The sequence below is a fragment of the Melozone crissalis genome, unplaced genomic scaffold (genome assembly GCF_028551555.1).
Source record: "Melozone crissalis strain CALT ecotype California unplaced genomic scaffold, PUWL_Pcris_2 ptg000068l_1, whole genome shotgun sequence".
In the NCBI taxonomy this organism is placed as follows: Eukaryota; Metazoa; Chordata; class Aves; order Passeriformes; family Passerellidae; genus Melozone; species Melozone crissalis.
The window spans coordinates 13,022,615-13,044,532 of NW_026535846.1; the positions used below are offsets into that span (position 1 = coordinate 13,022,615).

The 21,918-nt window shown below is 39.3% G+C and overlaps 1 protein-coding gene across 7 annotated transcripts in view; it reads left to right on the top strand.

The window, feature by feature from the left end:
• The window catches only part of TENM1 (teneurin transmembrane protein 1), a 775,300-nt gene that overhangs the window by 666,821 nt on the left and 86,561 nt on the right, over positions 1-21,918 (top strand). For 6 of the 7 annotated variants that reach the window (XM_054289924.1, XM_054289929.1, XM_054289931.1 and 3 more), the window contains 3 exons: positions 8,955-9,140; positions 10,231-10,254; positions 12,513-12,659. In XM_054289924.1, coding sequence (XP_054145899.1) covers positions 8,955-9,140; positions 10,231-10,254; positions 12,513-12,659 — 357 coding nt within the window. The remainder of the gene's footprint in view (positions 1-8,954; positions 9,141-10,230; positions 10,255-12,512; positions 12,660-21,918) is intronic. The other variant, XM_054289930.1, reaches the window with a different exon arrangement.

Here is a 21,918-nt window from a genome sequence, read left to right on the forward strand (position 1 = left end):
TATTTTCTTTTGATGCTGTATTAGTTCAGGCTGTACCTGGGAGACAGCTATAGTGTATGAACCTACTGAGCCATCTCTTTGCCTATTTCCCTTTTCCCCACAATGTCATGGTTGTTCTCCATGTTCCTCATGGTTATCACAGGCTTCATGCCTTCCCTGATTCTTGTGGTCTGTCACTTGCTCAACAGGTTTCCCATTTTTCCTGCACAACTGGCTTTTCAGTCCGAGGAGCTGTGAATTGCATTTCCCCTCTGTGAGTGAGCACAAAGGCATTGCTTTCATCTCACTCATCACGGCTCGTGACAGATTGTTCTGGACTGCTTTCATACCAGCCTCCTGATCAAACAAAATATCCAACAAGGTAGACGTTGCACAGCACTTCTCTTGTGGTTCTTGGGGTGTTGCAGAGGATTTCAGAGCTTGTTAGTCAGAGTGTAAGTTTCCAGTGATGATTGACCTCTCACTGCTGTGCTACAAGTACAACTTGGAATTAAACAGTGAAGACAAATTATAAAACAGGACCAAATTTGACAAGGAAACTCCACATTTACTTGGGCAACAATATTTTAAAAATGTCCTGGTCAGATGTGCTTCTCTTGCCCTGTGTCAGTCTAATCTTCCTCGCTATCAAGTTACACTTCTGCTCATTTATTTTAACATTTCCCCACACTGGCCTCGTCCAACCTGCCAACCTGTATCATCTCTAAAAAACAGAGACAAGTTCTGCAGCTGAAGTCTCTTGTGTGGCAAGCCCAGCGTAGTTGTGTTCTCCTTTACACCAGTGCTGTGGCTGGGTAAACAGAGATGTTCCCAGTGCCAAATGAGGAATTCTTTTCAGTGGTTTCAATTTTCAGTGCTCTGGCTGCCTGAAATGAAATATCTGTTAGTATGTTTACCATTACCAGTCCAGCTTCTTCAGGCTGTATTGATTAAATTTTTGTACTGTAAAAATACCATTTTGAACCCCAGCAAAATCGATATAGAGTGAGGTTTTATATATATATAAATTGGATTTGGATCAGGAAGAAAATCTTCATCAGATGAGAAATAAAGCTGGGTGAAAAAAGTGTGATAAAAGATCTCAGAAGAGGAAAAAGTTGCTCTGTCATTTCCCCAGCCTCTCTTGTATTTGCCCTCTAGACTTTTCTGTCTGTCCACTGATTACTTTTCTACAAATAAATTTTCAAGCAAATTGAGGCTTCCAGTTTCAAAAAGATACTTGTAAATAGATGTAGCATTATCAGAACCTACCTTAAAGGGCTTTTTAAATGCAATTGCATTCATATATTTTGTGATACACGGTAGTGCTAATGGCAACCTTCCTACTGGAGGCCAGAAGAGTTATTTATAGAGTACCTAATGCATCAAGAATAAGTTCAATGAGATGATGGAAGGATTATTTCCAGAGAGCAATTAAAACCACCACTTTATGGGTAGTGAAACATTGTGAGTAACCAACAGTGAGGATATGGCATTTCAGTTCCAGTGAGTTTATTTTATATGTTGTGGCCTGTGGTGAGAAGATAAGAAAGGTAGTTAGGTAACTGCAAGACAAGCCTCCAGAAAGGTTTTATACATAGAACTTAGAGTAGGAAGGTTAAAAATTAATTAATGTTTGGGGAATGAAGAAGTTTTGGGGAACTTTTACCTTTGGTAGATAAAGTTGATGGTTGTGCAATAATTTTGTTTGACTTATCCCAAATAAGTCGGGACTGTGTGAAGTTTAGATCCCCCCCCATTTATTTTCTGATTTACTGGCTATTCAATAGTCCTTTTCTGCAACTCTTGTCTCTCTGAGGAAGACTCAGCCTCCTGAAATGCTTCTTTGCCTCCTGGGAGAACAGCTCCTGAGATAATACTGAGCAAAACATAAAGAGTGCCTGGGCCAGTCCTTTACTCAGATTTCAGCTGTGCTGGTTTGTTTTTTTTTAAATGCTAGTGAGACCACACAAAAGTTTATTTTCTGGAATCACTAATTCATTTCATAACAAAACCCAGCAATCTGCTGAAGAGAAAATAGAAACAGGTTATCAGTCATGCATGAAAGAGAGTATGAATACTCTTAATATGAATTTAAGTATTAGGAGACATCAAGAAGGCATAAGGAAAAAATGGTATTTGAGGGAGCTAAGGCATGTCCATATTTGTGTAATTCATGGAAAGCTGTAAATAGTGGGAATATGTTATGAACCTCTCTAACATCGTTCAGAGCCAGAAATGAGGGCAGATGCAATTTAGAGTTGGACTTGGTTTCTTCTTAAGTTTTTTTCCAAATAATTCTTCCTTGGCTTAACATAGTTTTATATGCATGGTATAGTCTTGCTTCATGACAGTGTCAGAAAGGATAAATATCAATAGCTGAATAAATTTAAGCATTCTAGTCTGATAACAGACTGTAATAGAAAAGTATTTCAGACAAATGTTTCAGGTCAGGTGAGATGAATCTCACTCTTAGAGTCTTTTGTTGAGATGGGCCACCATGTCCCACTTTGGGCAGGAAAGAATCTTTGGAAATGACTGTGAAAATTATTTTGGAGAGATATATGATAATAAATTCAATGCAATAGTTTTGCAGAAAGAGTTGCTTTGAATTTATTCACACAACGGTAGCACATTGTTGTGGTATTGTGAGGTGACCTTTAATATATTTCAGTGTCAGATATTAGCATGCCATGCATGAAGAGAAGAATAAGGAATGTTGCTGCAAGAGAAACTCAGATTGAGAGAATATTTTTTTGTGAAGATGGTCTGATAATGGTATGAATTGCCTGTCATAGTATAGCCCTGCTCTCTGTTGCTGGGAGCTTTTCAGTGATGCCAGGTATGATTTAATTTGAAATGATAATAGATGATCCTGTGAAGTCTTTTGCAGCTCTATTCTTTATAAATTTATGTTAAAAAAAATCAGTCATTTGGGGATAATCTATGGTATTGATTTATTTCTGATGGCACTAAATTTCACATTAAGTTCTGTGGCAAGTTCCCATCACATGTTCCTCAGTGGTGTGGAGGATGGGGAAGAGATGGGCAATGCGCCATTACTGTCTCTCCACACAGGAACCTGATTTCAGCTTTCCAAAGGGAACACGTTCACAAAACGTGGCAGCTGGCAGAGGAGGACTTCAGCATTAATGTTTTGAAGACATTTGCAAATCCCTTTGATTTCCATCTCAAGCTTGAAGACACTGGCTAAACCCATGTAGTACTGCTGTACCCCTGAAAAAACTTTCCCCTGCTTGGTCATAGGTTACAGAATGGTTTGGGTTAGAAGGGATCTTAAAGATGATCCAATTCCAACTCCCCTGCCATGAGCAAGGGCATCTTCCACAAAACCAGGATGCTCCAAGCCCCATCCAGCCTGGCCTTGAACACTTCCAGGGATGGTTTATTGGCATAGCTGTGGCTGACTAAGAATGTTTAAAATTACACACCTAACTAATGTTCTGTGACACTGCTGGGAAAGCCAAGATCAGATGCACTTAACATCCAGATAGCCAAAGAAATTTATGTAAATTGGGAAAATAAGATAAGCTGCACCATAAAAATAACATCTCTTCTAGTACAAATATGTACAATTTGATGTCTGCATGAAAGCTCTACTGTGCACTCCTAGGTAACCTTCTTTAAGGGGAAGAAATTTCCATAAGTTTTTAAAGAAAAAAAAAGCTCAAATGCTTTTGAAACTCCTAAAACTTTACGTTTTTGAACTTTCTTGTTGTGTAAAAAATTATATTAATAAGGCAGTTGCTGAAAATAAAAGCTAGAACAGTGTTGTCTCCAGGACACAGCAGGAAGGTAATTTAAAAAGCCCAGTAACATTGTTGAAATTATCATGCAAACTTATTAAATGTAATGTATATTTAAAATGAAAAAACTTCTTTATTAGGGCTAGATAGGTGATTTTTTTGCTGCCTCTAGCAGTTAAGCTTATTGGGTGAAAGTCAGGGTAGATTAATTTCTAATCTTTATGGAAAACCACTTATTAAAAAATGGATAGCAAAATTATTAATATAATACTGAAAGTTTAGACTATCTGTAGAACAAGACTCACAACTGAACAAAAGTATAATGAGTATTTCATAGTATTTGGCCACTTTTGTTTACATATAGTTTTGTATTCTTAGCATGATTTTCTAGGAGTTATTTCTGACACATGTTGAATTAACATTAAAATCTTCCCTATCATTACAAATTATAAAATATTTAGCTTTAATTTCCCTTTTCATAACACATAAGTAGGAACTTATTATAAAACACATTTGAAAGAACTCATTGTTGACTTAGGTAATTAAAATGAACAGTGTGGAGTGAATTTTTAATGCTTTTTAGATTAGCTCAGGAATGATCAACTATTTGTCTCCTCCTCAAGAATATGTACAAATAATGGTTCACAGCTCACATTTGCCTTTTTCCAAGAAATTAATGAGCATTCAGAATTAAGGGCATGTCAGTAAAAATTCTAGACTGAATTGAACATTTTTTAAATCTCTTCTTCATTAATTGATGTGAGTCTGAGGACTTGGAATTTCAGATTTGCTGCAAACTGTATTTGATGAAAGTCTGAGGGAAGCTGCTGGGGTCAGCTGAGGCCATCCCCCAGCACTGTGCCAGCACAATGCTCACAGTGACTCTGCATGCCTGGGCTTTTTTCAAAACCAAAATTACCTTTCCAGGCCTACATTTAGAGAACCTTGTGTGGATTTCAAAGTGTACAGGTACAAAAACTGCCACAGGGCCATGAATTACTGTGAATTTGGGTGACTCGGTGTCCTGGGAACCCTAAAAATTCACATGTGCTGAGGAGTGGGGTCTCAGCCACAGACCAGACCGCAAGGTGTGCCCAGAGCTCAGGCAGGCAGGTGCATGTCCCACTAAACTGTGACACAGAGGAGTGGCAGGGAAGGGATGGCTTTGTGTAACCTAAACACCAACATGGTCGAGTAGCTAAGGTATTGTGAGCATGGTACTGTACGTGGTAGGAATGAATGGCAATTAATGGAGCAGCACAAGTAAAGGCTTGTGATGTAATATCCCGAATCAGCTAATCCAAACTGTTCCTCTCGTCACCTGCCTGCCTCCCTTGTTACCTTACAGAAGTCATCTCTTTGCTCTTGTCCTTTGCAGTCAGATGATGGCACAGCTTGTGGCTCCTCAGCAGGACAATCTCTGTCCAGGCTGGGATTTGCATCTCTTCCCTCATCCTGCCTGTATGGCTGCTTTGATCTCTCCTTGGGCTGATTTAGCTCAGCTAGCTGGCAGGTATTAACCCAGGAAAATAAACTGAATAATTATCTGACAGTTCCATGATCTGAATCATCTCACCATTTTCCCATGCTAAGTGCTAGGCAGGGATCACAGAGCCACGAGATTGATGGAGAGAAGGAGGAGGAGTGGAATAGCTGTTTCAGTCAGAGGAGACATTTTTCAGGTGCTTGCACTGACCCACAGCTCAAAGCCCTTCCCCACTGTGCTGGCTCTGCTGCATTTTGTGGTGCTTCTGTGTCCTCTAGGACCAACTGCTTTGGAAGGAGGAAGATGCTCCCGTGAACTGAACAGTTGTATGACTTGCTGTCCACCTTCACTTTTGTGTGTGAATTTTTGCCACATCAGCTTTATTTGAAGCTATTTACCTAGTTAAAGTTACTGTATAATTTCCCATTGCAGTTGGTCCCTGAGCAGTCACTGGAGTATCTCATTTTGTCCGGTCTCTGGCAGAAACCCTCAATACAAACACAAATGCTAATGTGGCTCCCTGCTACACAAAGGTTTCTGGGCTTGTTTATCTGCAGGAGGAGTTAAGAAATAGTTTTGCATTTAAAAGCAGGACAACCTGAACTGATAATCCTTTTTTTGATCTTAGTTGTTTGAATTAGCTGTGGATTAAAGCTGCATGTTCTACCACAGCATTAATAGGATGACATTAGGCTTGATTTCCCTTGCTTTGCATGAGAAGTCTGTGGAGAATCTTGGATTTACTTGGCAGAAGAATACATTATCATGGTAAACAGCACTTCTGAAGACTTATGAAATCACCAAAAAGAATGTATGTCTCAAGGTTGCCTCAATGATGACAGAGTGTGAATTGGCTGAACTGCAGGTCAGCTAGGGTAGCTGAGGAGTGTCTGGTCCAAACTAAGAAACGTCATTTCATTACATCTGGTGCTTACAAAATTGGGTTTGGTTTCCATTAAAGGACAGTTAGACTCAATATTTTGGGGAAAAAAATTCATTTTTAGAAGGAAATGCAGTAACTAGGTAAGTTAATTTCGAGTATGATCTTGTATTGGAAAATAGAACCAAAAAAAAGTAGCTCTATGAGTGAAGACTGTATGCACTGACCTAGGATATTTTTTTATAAGATAGTAATCTAGTATCTCCCCTTTATTTAAGATTGGGACCTTCAGTTGTGTTTAAACCTTTTATTCCATGTGTAGGGAAAACAGTGGAAAACTTTCTAACAGTTTAAGGTCTGTTTAATTTTTTGATTTTAAAAGGGAAGTGTGTGCACGATCTATCCCTGTCCCTGTGGTAGGAATGTGCCTACATTGTCTTCAGCTCCATGCTGCTATTTCTTTAGTTTGTTTGGAAGATTAGTTTGTCATGATCAGATTCTGTGGGGTAGTGCAGCCATGCATGCCATGTGTGGGAATGTGTTCAAGGTTTTGCACAGCTGGTTCTTGGGTCTGTTTACAGACAGAGAAGTGGCAGGAGCTGCTAGCACTGCTGACAGGGTCAGAAGCTCTATGCATTGCTTGGTTTCCCCACTTCAGCCATTGCCACTTCTGTATTCCAATGCCTACAGTCTTCCCTGAAGTTTTGGAATCAGTTGAACTAAACCAGTCCCAAAGCTGCAAAGGTCTGTGTAGTAGAATGTCAATCAGAGGGTCAAAATGGCCATCAGTTCCACTTACCTCAGTATTTTGTAAACTACACAATATTTCTTAATATCCTCTTAACAGTCTTTTCCAGTTGAAGTAAAATATCAAAAGCAATAATTACTGTAAACTAGAGGGAGATCAGGGGAGATCAAACACATCCCTCTAGCAGCCTAAATTCTTAAAGTATTTGCTGGGTTTAATTTTACAAGTCGACCGATGTCCAAGCTGGAACAATAGGTTCAAATAAAAGGAGTGATTCCCTGCCAGTCTGTTTGGGAGTGATGCTTTTGTGATCTGGTGGGATCAATTTACTTTCTAAACACAGGAGCAAGTATTTAGACATCTTCAGTACCAATGGAATAACAAAGCAAGTCCTCCTATAGTCCTCCAAGCAATCTCCCAGGTTTGCAAGAAACAAACAAGTGACAAAACAAAAGAGCCAAGACAAATTATGCAGCAAGGGGGAAGAAATCCTTTCCAGTACCTGCAGGCAGGCAGTCCAAGGCATGAAGCAGTAGATGAATATATGATCAGCAGGCAGCAATCAAGACTTTCTAAGGTATAATGCCCCAGACTCAGCACAGTTTTTCATTTGAATATAATAGAGCAGTCTCTTTTCTTGTCTTACATACTGTTTCTCGGTAATATCATAGAATCACGTCCTCATTCCTAAGGACAATACTTTGCTTTTACTGAATTTTGTGTAATGTTCTTTACCGTGCCTTCTGCTTCTGAATTTGAGTTGGACAATGCTCTTGCAGTTTGTCACTCACCCATCCTTTTGATTGTGCACTGTGCTGTCACCCTGGCTATTACCAAAAATAAGGGCTAAGCTCTCACTCAAGACAGAGCCCAGCATGTCTTTGATGTCACTGTGCTGTTCCAGTACTGTGCTGCTTTTTTCTTTGTGTTAAAATGATTGGAAGATAAGATTTCAATTTAAACTTTAAAAACTTTTCTTGGTATGTAAGTGACAGCATTTGTCACTACAAATGCTTTTAAGGATGTTTATATACAATACTTCCAAGATCTAAATGATCATTGTTTAAAATCTGTCAAGGGAAAAATCCTGCCACAACTAAATATGTAGCACTGACATTTGAAATGGGAGTAGACGTGAGTGTTTGGCTTATACTTTAAGTGTTATCAGCTGTTTTCTGAGAGGAAGAAGGAGGAGACATTTCTGTAGCAGGTTAATTACAGGATAACAAGCAAATCCTGTGTCTTTACAATAATTATACTAAATAAATTCAAACTACATGGAACCTTTCTATAATGAAACCATTCTTTTCACAGAACAACTTTAGTATACACAGAAGCAGAATTGCAATTAGCATATGGTGGTGTATTGAAACAATTCAGGACTTTCATACCACTTCACAATCAGGGCTGTTCTACAGTGCCCAGGTAGAGTAATCTTCCAAGGGCAGTGAAGGAGGTGTTACTTGAAACAGCTTTCCTGGTTTCTTAGCAGTTGACTCATGAAGGTCAGGAAGGAAAAAAAAGTCTGACTCCTTCAAAGCCATTTTAGAACTGGGGGGATCTGAATGGCCTGTAAGTCATGTCATGTTGCATGCTGCTGTCAGAGTAAGGTGCTTGCCTCATCTCTTACTCCTTTTGTGGTGGCTCTCTGTCCTACAAGTGAAAGCCATTTTGTCATCACTACAGATATTTGAATATCTATAAGATTGGTTTGCTTATATGTATTTTATGTGCTACTCTATCCTTTAATTCAGTTCACAATATTTGAGTTTGTAAGAGATTTTAGAGCTGAGTCTCAGGAGAATTAGTCAAAAGATACAGCCTCTTTCATGTCATTGTTTGTCTGCTTCAGACCTATTACTCTACCCTCTGCAAAGCCAGCATTTGCAGTCCCCACCCCAAATAAATAAATGATAAAGTAACTGCTAAAGAAGGGGCAGCCAGATTGCATAAGGTCAGTACTGAGTGATAAAATCCCATGTTTGATCCAGCTGATGAGTGACATTCATACAGAAGTGAATTAGTCTTGATGCAAAGTCTATTTTCAGTATGGAAACGCTGTTCCACGTGGTGTACTTTTGTTTTTCTGTGCAGAGCTGTGTACCCTGGACTGTGGCAGCCACGGTGTGTGCTCCAGAGGGATTTGCCAGTGTGAGGAGGGCTGGGTGGGACCCACCTGCGAAGAGCGGACCTGCCACTCACACTGCGCTGAGCACGGGCAGTGCAAGGACGGCAAGTGTGAGTGCAGCCCAGGATGGGAAGGGGACCACTGCACCATTGGTAAGGGCCTTTTGTACCTCAAGAAATGAAATACATAAAATCTTAATCCAGTCCTACGCAGATCACCATCATTTTGATTGAAATCTGTTTGGAAAAACTGAGACTCAGAATCCAGGCAGATGTGACAAAGGTGCCTCTGCATTCTGTCCCATAGAACAGCAACATGGCACAGCTCTCTCTGTAGATTATTAAAATTGTTAAAATTTAATAATTTTTAAATTAATCTTTTATTTCCTGTGTAGAGGAAATAAGATATTGTTTTAAAAAACCACATAAAGGAAAGATAGCTCAGTCCTAACGTATCTTTGGGATGTGTTCAAACGTGAATTTTGTAGTCAGGAAGGAAAAAAATGTTTAAAAAGTAGAAGGTGTGAGGGAACAAAGCTATTGTTTACCTTACATAATTCTTGCATTAAATATCTTGCCTTTCTGTCTGAAGATTTACATATTTTACTTACTGCTAATGGTGTTTTTCCTAGCACTGACTGCTAACAATATTCCTAATAAGGTAAAGGTTTCAGATCTTTTTAGAAGTCATTAGTCTACTATAAAAATGTAATAGTTATATTTTTAATGAAATTCAACATTTTTTTGCAAAGTCTAAGAGTGTTTCTTTCTGAAATGTCCCAAAGTGAGATCATCTTCTAATTTTCAGAGATGAGCAGCATAAGGTCTCCTATTTGTTTCTTGAAAAAAAATCTACAATGTGTTATCTTTATCTGGAGCATTTTAACGTAATTCATTCCCTAGCTCTAGAATTCACTAGATCAAGAATTAGGTTTGTGATGGAGGAACAGCCTAATTTTCTGAAGATTGTTTAGAGCAAATCCAGAGAAGGACCAAAATACTTAAGATAAAAAGACCTGCTGTTCGCACAGTAGGCAGTGCCAGGTGTGGTCCCTACACACTTGTCATCAAATGGAGAACGATCACAAACACAATGCTCTGGTCACAGCAGCAGGAATAGATCTGCCTGCAGGAAGAGGGAGACATTTTATATCTAACCCCCAGGTGTCAAGCCATAAGCAAATGTATTTTCATTTGGTACAGAAGTTTGATCCATCTCAGTTTTGTTCTTTTCTTTTTTAAGCTCACTACTTAGATGCTGTTCAAGGTAAGTTTTTCATGTCAGCATTCCAAAAAATAATGAAAATATACAAAAGTATTGGGAATGGAGTGTTTTCTGTTACTCATTTTGTTTGAGCTTCTGTACTGCTAGGTTCCCAGAATAGATGACACATTTGTTTATGGAAATATATATAGATATATATGCACACACAGAGATTTACAGCAGAAAGTGCAGTTTTTAATAAGTAATGTGCTCAACTCATTTGCAAAGTTGTACCAATGTAAGCATGTTTTACAGGGCCATCTGATGTGCTGTGTTAGGCAAATCCATTTTTTGCTCTTGTTTACCATCCAAAGTAATGCCAGAGCTGAGGACTTGCTAAAAAGCTTGTGTTGATACTGTCTCCCATGAGAAGTAAAAAAAGTATTCTTTTGTCATTTATGCTTGAAGTAAGTTTCTTTTGCTAGAGCAATGCTCTCGTTTTCTAAAGCTGTCTGTGCCAGATGTGATCTAGTTCTCTTCAAATCATTTGATACAAGAGTTAAGTTTGATTTTGCTTTGTGTTTGGTGCTGTTCATTTGATTCCTGTGCATTGCTGCAGGTCCTGCTCATTCATGTCAGTGTGAGAACCTTCCCAGTGTGACAGCACTCCCTGTACCTGCCCCACACCAGTGGTGCACAGCCCCTCCCAAAAATGCTGCTCACTGAAGCACCAAAATAACCACGAGTTCAGAAAGACCTCAGTGCTTATTTTCTGTTTCTTGTTTTATTTCTTTGGAATTAGATAGTAATAAAAGCACGTAAGCATTCATTTTATTGCATTTATAGACTTCTGGGGTAACCATACACAGTAGCAAAATATAATAATGCACAATAAATTAATTAACTCATCAGGACAGTGATTGAAAGTGGAAGAACATCCACATTACCCAAAAGAGCTCTCACATCCTGCCCTTTCCCCAGCTCCCTGAAAGAGGTTTTTATTGTATCTTTGGTGGTTGCCAAGTTCATGTTGTTTTGGAGTAGCATCTTCCATAACTCAGTGTGAGAAAATGGTGCCACCCATCTCCAGTTTTTCTGAGCAAGAGAGTCAGACTCTCTGATCCCTCTGTTTGCAGATGTGATTGATAAACTGTGCCATGGGTGAGAAGGAGGGAGATCATGTGTCTCATGTAAAGTTATCAGGAAATGTGCTGCATGTGGGGCTGTGAATCACAGCCTGACAGACCAGATTCTCCAACTGGCTCCTCCAAACTCCATTTGGAGCATCTCAGGGCTGTCAGGCACTGATTCTTCTCTCCTCCTCAAAAATGCCCTCTCCTTGATAACACCTGTGTGTTGATGGTCAGTATCAGGTGCACAGGGGCATTCAGACCCTGTATGTCCATGCTGGCAAAAAGAAAGGAGCCAGCTTAGAATTGGTGCCACTCACTCTGTCAATCTTACTGCCAAGCTTTATCCATTGTCCTTTGGCTCCATGTGTGACATGGTGAGGATCTGAGATATGTTTGAGCTGGCACTGCACCATGCACACAGATGGACATGAGTGTACACATCCAAGAGACCATTCCTCTCTCACTCTTACAGGCAGGAAATCTAGATGTGAATGTCCAAATTACTACTGATTCAGAGCTTGCAAGTCTGTAATTGAGAGGATGCTGCAGTCCTTGATCCAGTTTTTAGTCTAGAATCAGCACCACCAAGGGGCATGTGTTGGTCCTGTTGGAATCAGCTTTAAAGGAAGAGAGTGGAACAGGAAGGCAGAGCTCCCTCAATTGCCTTCTGTGGGAAGAGTGTGTTGTAGCATAAATCAAATTGGCTTTTTCTCAGTCAGATGAGTATTTATGAACAGAATAAAAAGGTCACTTCCACTCCCTGCAATGTGTGGGATTATGTCCACAGATGCCAGTTTGTCATTTAGACAATGTTTTCCATGTGTATCTTTGATATAAATCTTGACTATGTGTGTGATATTGTTAGTGAACTATAGTTTATTTTTCAATAGAGAAAGAGATGGACATGACTTTATACCATGACTTTACTCACTTTACTCCTCTGCATAAAATACTAAACACTAAAAATCCTTATTCCTCACTGAGAAACTACTTTTGGGCAAGCAAAGGGAAGGACGCAGTTGGGGATTTTTCCATATTTGGCCAGAAATGTAAGTGGCTCTCAAGCTGTGAACATTTGAAGGCAGCAAGTATAGTGCTAGAAGTAGGAATGTTAATGAATAATTGCAACTGCAAAATAAGGGAAAATATCGCTTCATGAAGGCTTTTTTTTCATACTTTCTTTTTTAGATGGTTGCCCAGGTCTCTGTTATGGAAATGGGAGGTGCACTCTTGATCAGAATGGGTGGCACTGTGTTTGTCAAGTGGGCTGGAGTGGCTCAGGATGTAACGTTGTCATGGAAATGGTGTGTGCAGATAACCTGGACAATGATGGAGGTATGATACATAATTCATGTGTCTTTGTTTATCTGTCACATCCTTGACTGCCATTTAAATCCATAGTTTTGGTGTATGCTTTCCTTTTTATCACAAAATGTCAATGTTTGTCTGTTTACTCAAGACAGTTGTTCCACTGACTTCATCTGAAGTAACACAGTGAGGACACAGACCCTTGAGCTGGATGCTACTGAAGGCAAAAAATATCTTTGGCCATATTTACCATCCCACTACTTGCTTTTTTTCTCATAAAAAGCAAAACAAAACAAAAGTTTAATAAGTAATTTCCTGTATCTCCTTTCCACTCTTCCTCATAATTCTGTCAGTCTTTCAGAAAAAACAGCCAAGAGAAACCCAAATGAAAGAAACCTCTGTGCCTGTCGAAATGCATCCAGTTAGACTTCTATTATTATTAATTTAATATATATGCAAGCATAAAGTGCACATTTGCAGTTGCTTTTAACATTAGTCTCTCTTAATATTTCTACTGAGACACAGCACAGTTCTTGCAATTATCTGGACCTACTTTTGAAGGACTGTTGAGGGAACTGGTGTAGAAAGTGTGCAGAAGAGATTCTGGAAAGTACTGTAAACAGAGCCTTGTACTGAAATAATCATTTGCTCCTTTCTATCAGTTGAATAAGGGTATTTGGCACTAAGTGCTCCTCTCAGTTCTCTGTGATCTTGATTTCATTCTAAGGTTGCGTAAGTTTTAGGTTTGCTGGGGAAAACAGTTCTGTCATACATTGGTCTCTGCTTGCTTTCCAGTAGTTTGTTCTAATACAAGAGTTAGGGTTTTGGGGTTTTTTTAAAGAAAAAACATCCAGCTCTATTTCAAACTTGCCAGTGGGAGAGAAGCCACAATATTCCTGACTGGTTTGTCTCAGAGTTAATTATTTTTCCTGTCTGTTTTGGACTCTGTCATTTACTGAACGGTCAAGGACTATTGCTTTTCTCTCCTTCACCTGCTACCATCCCTTACCACGTGCTTGTCCCATCCTCAGAGTGTGCAGCAGAGAGTGGATTCAAGGCCAGGTTTTATCAGGCTCTGAGATACCTGCAACAGTGCAAGATATCCCTCCCCATGGCAGGGGTTTGGAACAAGGGGATCTTTAAGGTCCCTTCCAACCCATACAGTTCTATGATTATATGATCAGCCCCAAACATAACTAATTTTTTTTTCCTTAGGTTGTACACTGACATGTATTAAAATACATGTTATCTTTTTGTGTCACACCTGAAGACCATATCAGTGTCCTGGATGAGATCTTACACTTGACTGTAGGGGCAAACCTTTCTATGATGATTGTGTTTTCTTCTAGGTCATTGATAAATTAAGCTTGATGTAGGTCCAAGAACTGAGGTCACTGTGGGACCTCAATAGAAACATTCTGACTCAGTGATGATTCCTCATTTACAGATATATTTTGAGACCTTCTGATTTTGTATCCTGTGGGCTCTAAGACCCTGCTGTCCTTTGGCAAAGCCTTCCTCATTTCTGAACCCTATTCAAAATCTCCTTATTCCTCTCATATCCTTCCTTTTCCACTTTATTTCCAAGAGGTCCAAGAGCCCTGTCTGTGCCCACTGTCTGTGCTCTCCTGCACTGGAGTGTGTCCCTGTCACACAAGGTCCCACAGCTGGTGTCCCTGCCCCCTGTGCTCTCCCATCTGTCGCTGCTCTCCCCCGCTGCCCGAGCCTCTGACTCACTGCACTCTTAGATCTGCCCACTAAACCCTGGTTAGCCTCAATGTATGGAAAGCATTTTCTGATACGCTCTGTGAACTGGCTCTGTATAAACTGCCCTGTACTGTGATTTTGGGTGCTTTATATTCTGCAATAACACTGAGTTATTGGAAGAGTTGGCACTTACAACTCTAAATCTCCTTGAATTTGTCAGTTTAAGGCAGACACTTCACATCATTTCACTGCAGGTTTTAAAAGCAATTTTCTTTTCCCTTTTTAATGGGAACATAACATGGACTAGGACAGCTCTGTTGACATTAAAATTAGAGATAAGTGCAGAGAGAAATATTTAATTATTCTGACTACTACAGATGGGCTAAATGTAATTAAGTTTTCTTCAGAATTTCCTATAAGAAAAGAAAATTATATCTACATATCATAACCACTTCTCTTTATATATATATGAAGTTTGTAGGACCTTATTTGGCATAAGTATAAATTAGTAAAATTCCCCCCTAAAGCCACTGGAGTTATATCAGTGTTAGATGAAATCAGAAGCTGTGTGTTTCAGGGTTTGTATACCAACACAACAGGAAAATCAGGAATTGGGAGGGAGGTGTGACATTACCTTTTAAGTCCTGTTTGCTGGGAGGCTGAGCCTTCAACTATGAGAATATTATGGTGGTATAGCAAGTTTTCATCCACCAAGCTAAACACCTGGAGTAGGTTCATCAGGATGGAAGTTAATAGTATTTTCCCCTGCAGCTGAGGTGAGTTAAACACAGCTGATGAGGTGAGTTAAACACAGCTGACAGGTGGTAGCTTCCTAAGGCCTTAGGATGTGACATAGTCAGTGACACATAGCCCAAGAGATAATTAGGTGCCCTTTTATAGGCCAAATAATGGAATTCTCACCTAGCAAAGGTCTTAGTCATTCCATTTGTGTTTATATCAAACATTTATATCTCAGTCCTTTTGTGCTTCAAGTTCATGAGGAGGAGGTCACCACCAAAGAACAAAGCTGAAGTAAAGTTCAGCAATTACAATTTCAAACAAACTCTAATTTTAGGACTTAGACAAAGGGATAATTTTGTGTAGTTTTACATTATTTTTTCAGTTAATTTGTCACATGGTACTTTTGGGGATGGAAAACCTGAGATTTTTATAATTCAAAACTACATTCAGTGACACAGTAAAAAAAAACCAGGATGGTCCCAACCATAAGGATTCAGTAATGTCATTTAATTGGCATGAGGAAGAGTTGGTGGTGTTGTTTACCCTGTATTAAGAGCACAAAGCTTTGGGAGGGGGAGAGTATTAAGTATTAAAAGTATTAAAATGTACTAAAAAATTAATTTTTTAAGGACTGATATAATCATATAAAGAAAAGCTATAAGCATATTCACAGTCATCCTGGTCCTGCAGCCACTGAAGCACCAAGACCCCCAGTGCAGTTCCTGGTGGTGGTAAGATAAAACACATGTGGAACTACTCTCGGGGGCAGGGAAAGTGCAATTTCTTTTAGAGCCCCATTAGGATTTGCTGCACTTGTTCCCTGGCTGTACCAGAGCTGCCTTTTCCATTCCAGCTCATAAGTCTCTGTTAGCTTTTTCCTGCTTGCAGGCTTAAGGGCATGTTTACCTGTTCAAATATCACTACAAATATCAGTGGAAAGGTCTTAGCATTATAACAGATGCACGATGGCATGGTTTGCACTTGCTCTCATGGAGTGCTTCTGCAGTCTGTTAGCAGTGTGATGTCCATTAAAAAATGCCAAGGAGTCAAGCAGGTGTCCTTTGCAGTGGGGCCTTTCCCTCACTGTGGCTTCCCTCAGCATAATTCCCCATTCCTTATCCTCCTTCTTTCCTGTCACAACTGACTTGATTTCAGTTTATAAGATGAGCAATTCAGCTCATCTGAGCAGGTCATTTCCTCATGTCCTGCCACTAATTTAGATTCATTGGAAGCTCCAGTAGCTCCAAAAGATCTCTAGAAAGCTCTGCTGAATTCTTTGCAGGCAAAGTGCCTGTGTCTTGGGGCAGGAGGCAGAACACACTGCTGAGGTGTGGGGACACACAAGGCACTCATGGGTCACACTCCACTAAGTTGTAGGCAAGCTACAATTTGCCTGGTTTTTGGACATATATTTACCTAGTTGCTGCACAAACAGGTCTTTGTCTGAAGATGAAAGTTGCAGCCTGTCACTCCCATTAGTTTCTTTGATACAGATCTCCCTTTTAAATTTGCTTGCATCTCCTTTTATCATTTGTCTTTCATGAATCAATCTTGCCAGTTTGTTTTTAAGGAAAATGCTGTTTACTACAAGCTTTGAATTCTTTTCCAAATATGCCTTCAGTCACTTCAGACAGTTATTGTAGCATTCTCCAAGCTTTTCCAAGCACAAGGAAATATATGACTCAGCATAGCCTTGGGTTGATAACCAGTGCTGCTAAAATATTGATGTATTTCTGACCCGTCCATTGGCACTTTAATAACCCATCCATCACAGAGATATTGAGTCCATATATAAGTAATATGCTATTATTACCCAATATAAATAATACTGATGGGAATGGTTTTCATTGTTGCTGAGCAGCAAGGACTCTCTAGGGATACTTAGAGTTTCTGAAAACCCTGATATATTCGTATATTGTCCCCAGTGTGGAAGGCCAAATACTGCTGGTACTCACTGGGTAAAGCACTCACAGCCTTTCCATAGGTGCACTGATGGGTTTCCTTATATAAACACCAGCATTCCCAGTTAACAGCCTCACTGTCTGCTGCCTGCTATGTATTATGGATAAAATTTGGGCACTTTGAATTAATGCATATGAATAAGCATTAGAAACTCTTGACAGTTGGTGCTGCTGCTGCTTCGTCTCTTCTGAAGTTACTCTTTGATTCCGTTTGCTTGGATTCCTGGCAACACTAATTAGACTGAACTGAGCCTGTGGTGAATAAAGTCAGCACAGGCAATATTTAAGGAGACACTTAAATCCCATTTTTTACTTTCTGTGAAAATGTTCTGAACACAGATCTCACAGCTCCATCTCTGGCTTGCACTCACTGGGATCACTATAGACAGAGCAGGAGTGCACTGCTACATTCACACCCCTCTGGGTAGCTCTGCAGCAGTGAAAATCAAACTCATTGGTACTTACAGAATTGTGGAATATCCTGAGTTGAACAGGACCCCAAGAATCATCCAAGTGGGGCTCCTGACCCTGCACAGGACAGCCCCAAAATCTGAGTGTAATCCAAACACTTCTTGAACTCTGTCGGGTTTTGTGCTGTTGCAGCTTTCCAGGAGAGCCTGTTCCAGTGTCCTACCACCCTCTGGGTGAAGAACTTTTTCCTAATATCCAACCTAAACCTCCCCAGCTTCATGGTGTTCCCCCAAGTCCTGTCACTGGTCACCAGAGAGGAGGGATCAGTGCCTGTCCCTCTGCAGGTGTTGAAGACCATAGTGAGGTCTTCCTCAGTCTCCTCCAGGAACAAGCCAGGTGACCTCTGATGTTCCTCTTAGGACTTCCCCTAGAGGGCTTTCACCATCTTCATAGCTCTGCTTTGGACATAGCTCTGCATTTTCTCATGGCTTTGGACATTTTCTAATGGCTTTATATCTTGGTGCCCAAAGCTAAGCACAACATATCTAATCTAGAGATTAGATTTTTGTGTCACTGAGCAAGTGCATCATTAGGATGTGTTTGTGAGCATGTCTGCATACATGTTTGTGCACCATATAAGCATCTACACCACTTCTTGTAGTATTCTGGGTTTGACATTACCATAAAACTTCAAATCTATTTGTTTACATTAACCAGGTAGTTAATTTCAGTACATCTTCTGCATGGTGAAAAAATATTGAAAGGGTGAGAGCTCTGCTCATTTAATGAACTTTTAAGCAGAAGAAGAGCAATTGTAAGTTTTATTGCTAACTAGCTATGTTTTCCTCACCAGAATTTAATTATAAAGGATGGTTTATTAAAATAACTAACATCAGTAACACGGGAGGTAGAGTCTGATTGAATTTTTCGTGTTCATAGCCAGTTAATGAAGTGTCTCAGTGGTTTAGTAGAAAAGAAGCTGCTGTGCAGGTTGTTGTGTGCTTCACTGGTGAGGTAGGGAAGCCACCACTGTTGGTGTGAACCGCTTTGTTCTTTGTCCCCTTACCAGTGTCCCCATGCAGTGCCTCTCTACTGTCCTTGGGTGCTCCTGAAATTGTATCTAGACAATTTGTACCAACTGTGGATACAGATCCTTTTTCAGGGATGTGAGCTATTATGATATTGCCATATTTGTGCTCATGAATTGCAAGTACTACAAGGGTGGTTGAGAAGAATAGAGATGCTGGGATTTGAAAAGTAGGTGACAGGTGTTTGTGTCAGGCACAGAATATATGACTTGTTCAATGTTCTTGCAATTAACTTAGAGCTGACAAAATGCCTTTTTTGTTTCCAACTGTTATGTTATTTTATTTTAAAGATAACTTAACACAAGTATTCTGCACCACATGGAAAGCTCAAATGCAAAACGTATGAAATGCACTCACTGTGCAGCATTTTTCCAGACATAGAAAGTAGAGAGATATATATTGCTGGAAAGTAGCCAGTGGAGAGGTAGGTCCATAGCCACAGGTCCATTGCCAATTTTTCTGGCTGCTGAAGGTGATCATGCCTGTAGAAGAGAGATTGCTGCCCAATGTGTACATCAGAAAATGTGCTGCACCAAGCACAACATGAGCCTGCTATGACTGCAGCAGAAGCATGGCTGAGGAAGTAATTTCACAGCACTTGTGACATGCCTTCCATCATATAGAAGAAGGAATATATATATATAAATGTATAAGCAAGAAAATGTATTTTGTTTGATGGAAAACTTTGTGTGATTCCATTGAAACACAAAAAAATATTATTAAATATTAATATCATTCTTTATAGAAGGCTTCCTGAAAAAATCTATTCTCCAGCAAAGGAATGGGAAAATCTTGTCCTAGTTCTGTATCTATTGCAATGCAGATAGGAGTGCTGTGACTGAAAACAGAGGAACTTGTTTTGGCATGCTCTGCCTTCGCTTTGAGGTTGTTTAAATTATTGAAGAGTACTATGAAGTGCTTTCTATCTTGAAGTTGATCTTTGTAAATTCTGTTTTAGCAGTAATATTAAACATATTTTCATTTTCTAATTCACTTTCAAAACAAAAATCCCAGTTCATCATTATCCTTGCATACAAAAGAAAGTACCTGGAGGATGAGAAGCTATAATTTCAGATTCATCAAAATGTAAATCACTTTATTATATAAGTCTGTAGTGTACTGTGAATGTGCCTGTCTTTCATATAAAATAAATTTTAAAATGCTAATAACAAACCAAAACCATTTACACATCTGTAATACATTTTAGTCTGCACCTATGCTGTGATGCTCTTTGGGGTAATTGACAGTAAAAACTTCAGTATACAAGGATCTCCTGCTGTATGAATTACAGTGTTTGCTGTTTGTAGTAGTTTGTTCATACTCCTGGCTGTTGTCTTCTGAGATTTAAAAGAAACCCTGCTGATTTGCTAACACAGTGAGCTTTTTAATAGTCGGTTCCTGATACGGAAATTTAACTAAAATTGTGACCAGTGGTTGAGAACTGACTAATGTATTTGTAGCATTTTCAAGTGCATGAATTTGACAATATAGTTTATAAACAAGATTTATTTGGGGTTGTTTTCCCCTGGGTTATTCTCCTGGATTAAAAATCTAATTGCAAATAGGATTGGCTTGTTGAAAATTTTGTCGTCGTGTGCACTTATTAATACAATTTGCATTATCACGACCTCCCTCCATATGTAGCTTATGATTCTTTACCAGCTTGGTTTGCCTGGCTCATTTTGATGGATATTGTGCTAAATTATAGGAGCTTTCTTTTGAGGTCTTAGATTTGGATTTTCTTACTTTTTTCTTTTAAATAGTTTAATTTAAAACCAATGTCTTGAATGAGCCTAGAGAGGAAAAAAGATTTTCTTTTGGCTTAGGAGTTCCCTGTTTGCCCTGAAACAGGTGTTTTATTATTTTACTTCTTCACAAAATGATAAAAATATTTTTAAGTTCTATGCAAGTCAGTTTCTCTTCTAAATTTTGGTTGTTTGGAGAAAAGCTGGAATTTCATTATTCAGATAATTGTAGTTAATTATCCTAAAATACACACAGCAGTCTGGGCCAAGTACATGATTTTAATGGTGCATAGAGAAGCTGCTGCTTCTGCACTTCTTGCCTTACTGCCCACGAAGCATCTTCTCTAAGCCTAACATGTCTTCTCTTTCATTCTTCATGGTTCTGAAAGTAGATTGAAATAAATTCCCATTGATCAATCAAAATATTTTTAAAAAAAAACACCACGAGAGAGAAAGAGAGCCCATGAATGATGGTGTGTGACCTGGAACCCTGCTCCTTTGCATTTTGGGTAGCAGTTTCTTTCTCTGATGACTTTGTAGCCTTTGTTGCCTGTAAGCTGTTCCTGCTGAATCCAGCACTTCATACATTTGTAGTGCTGTTAGGGCTCACACCAGTCTCAAAATGACTTGTTCACCTGTGCTTCTGGGACTTCACACCCTCCTAACGGGAAACCTTCCCTATCGTAGCCCTGAGAGGCTGAAGAGGCAAATGAAACCAGGTGCAAGTAATTCAAACCAGAATAACTCCATTAGCACAATCCGGAAGAGTTTATAAGGCAGTCTTGTTGCTGACAAGTAAACTGCAGAGAAAAGAGAAAAATTGAGTCTGACTGGAAGATGAGAAACTGCTTTCCCTTTCCTTGGTTTCTTTTTGTGTCCAGCCTGAATGCGCTGTGTTGGTCACCAGGTATGTAAGCTCTTGACTGAAGCAGTGGAAAATGAGGACTCTATTAGAATAAGCAAAATAGTTAAGTGTTATTTTTGTAGCTGTTTCTTTCCTAGGCAGACCTTCATATTCTAATATTTCTGTGACCTCTCACTTTTATTTCTTACATATATTAGAGAATCAGGTCAGCTCAGTTCCCACATCTAATAGCTTGTTGACAAGGAAAAAAATTAATCAGAATTGCTAGAGTGGAATAAATGACTCCAAAATAGATTCCCCATGGATACTGTTATTCTGAAATAAGTGCTCCTTTTGTTTTGATTAGCACAATATCTGCTAGACCAAAGTTTGTCAAGTTTCTCAGTTATACAGTGGTGAGCTTGTAGAAATTGGTATCTTCCAGAAAATTAGTTGATTCCTTGAGCAAGACTTGTCACTTCCATAACCCTTCCCCTGGCAGAGCAACTACCAGTATAAACCACAGCAAGAGATTTCAATGTCTTTATGACATTTTCAGATTTAGTAGAATTCTTTAATATTTGCAGATTTGGATAATCTGCTGAAAAGCATCTGTAGCTTGATGCTTTTCAGTTCTTATGAAGAATATAGAGAGCTTCACTCCTTGGACAAAAAATAGATTAAACAATATTTTTTCCTTGCAGTTCTAAGCATGCTCTTCAAGTTTCAACCCAAAACACTTTTTTTGCTATCAGAACACACTGAAAAAGACTCTGGTTTATGTTGTGA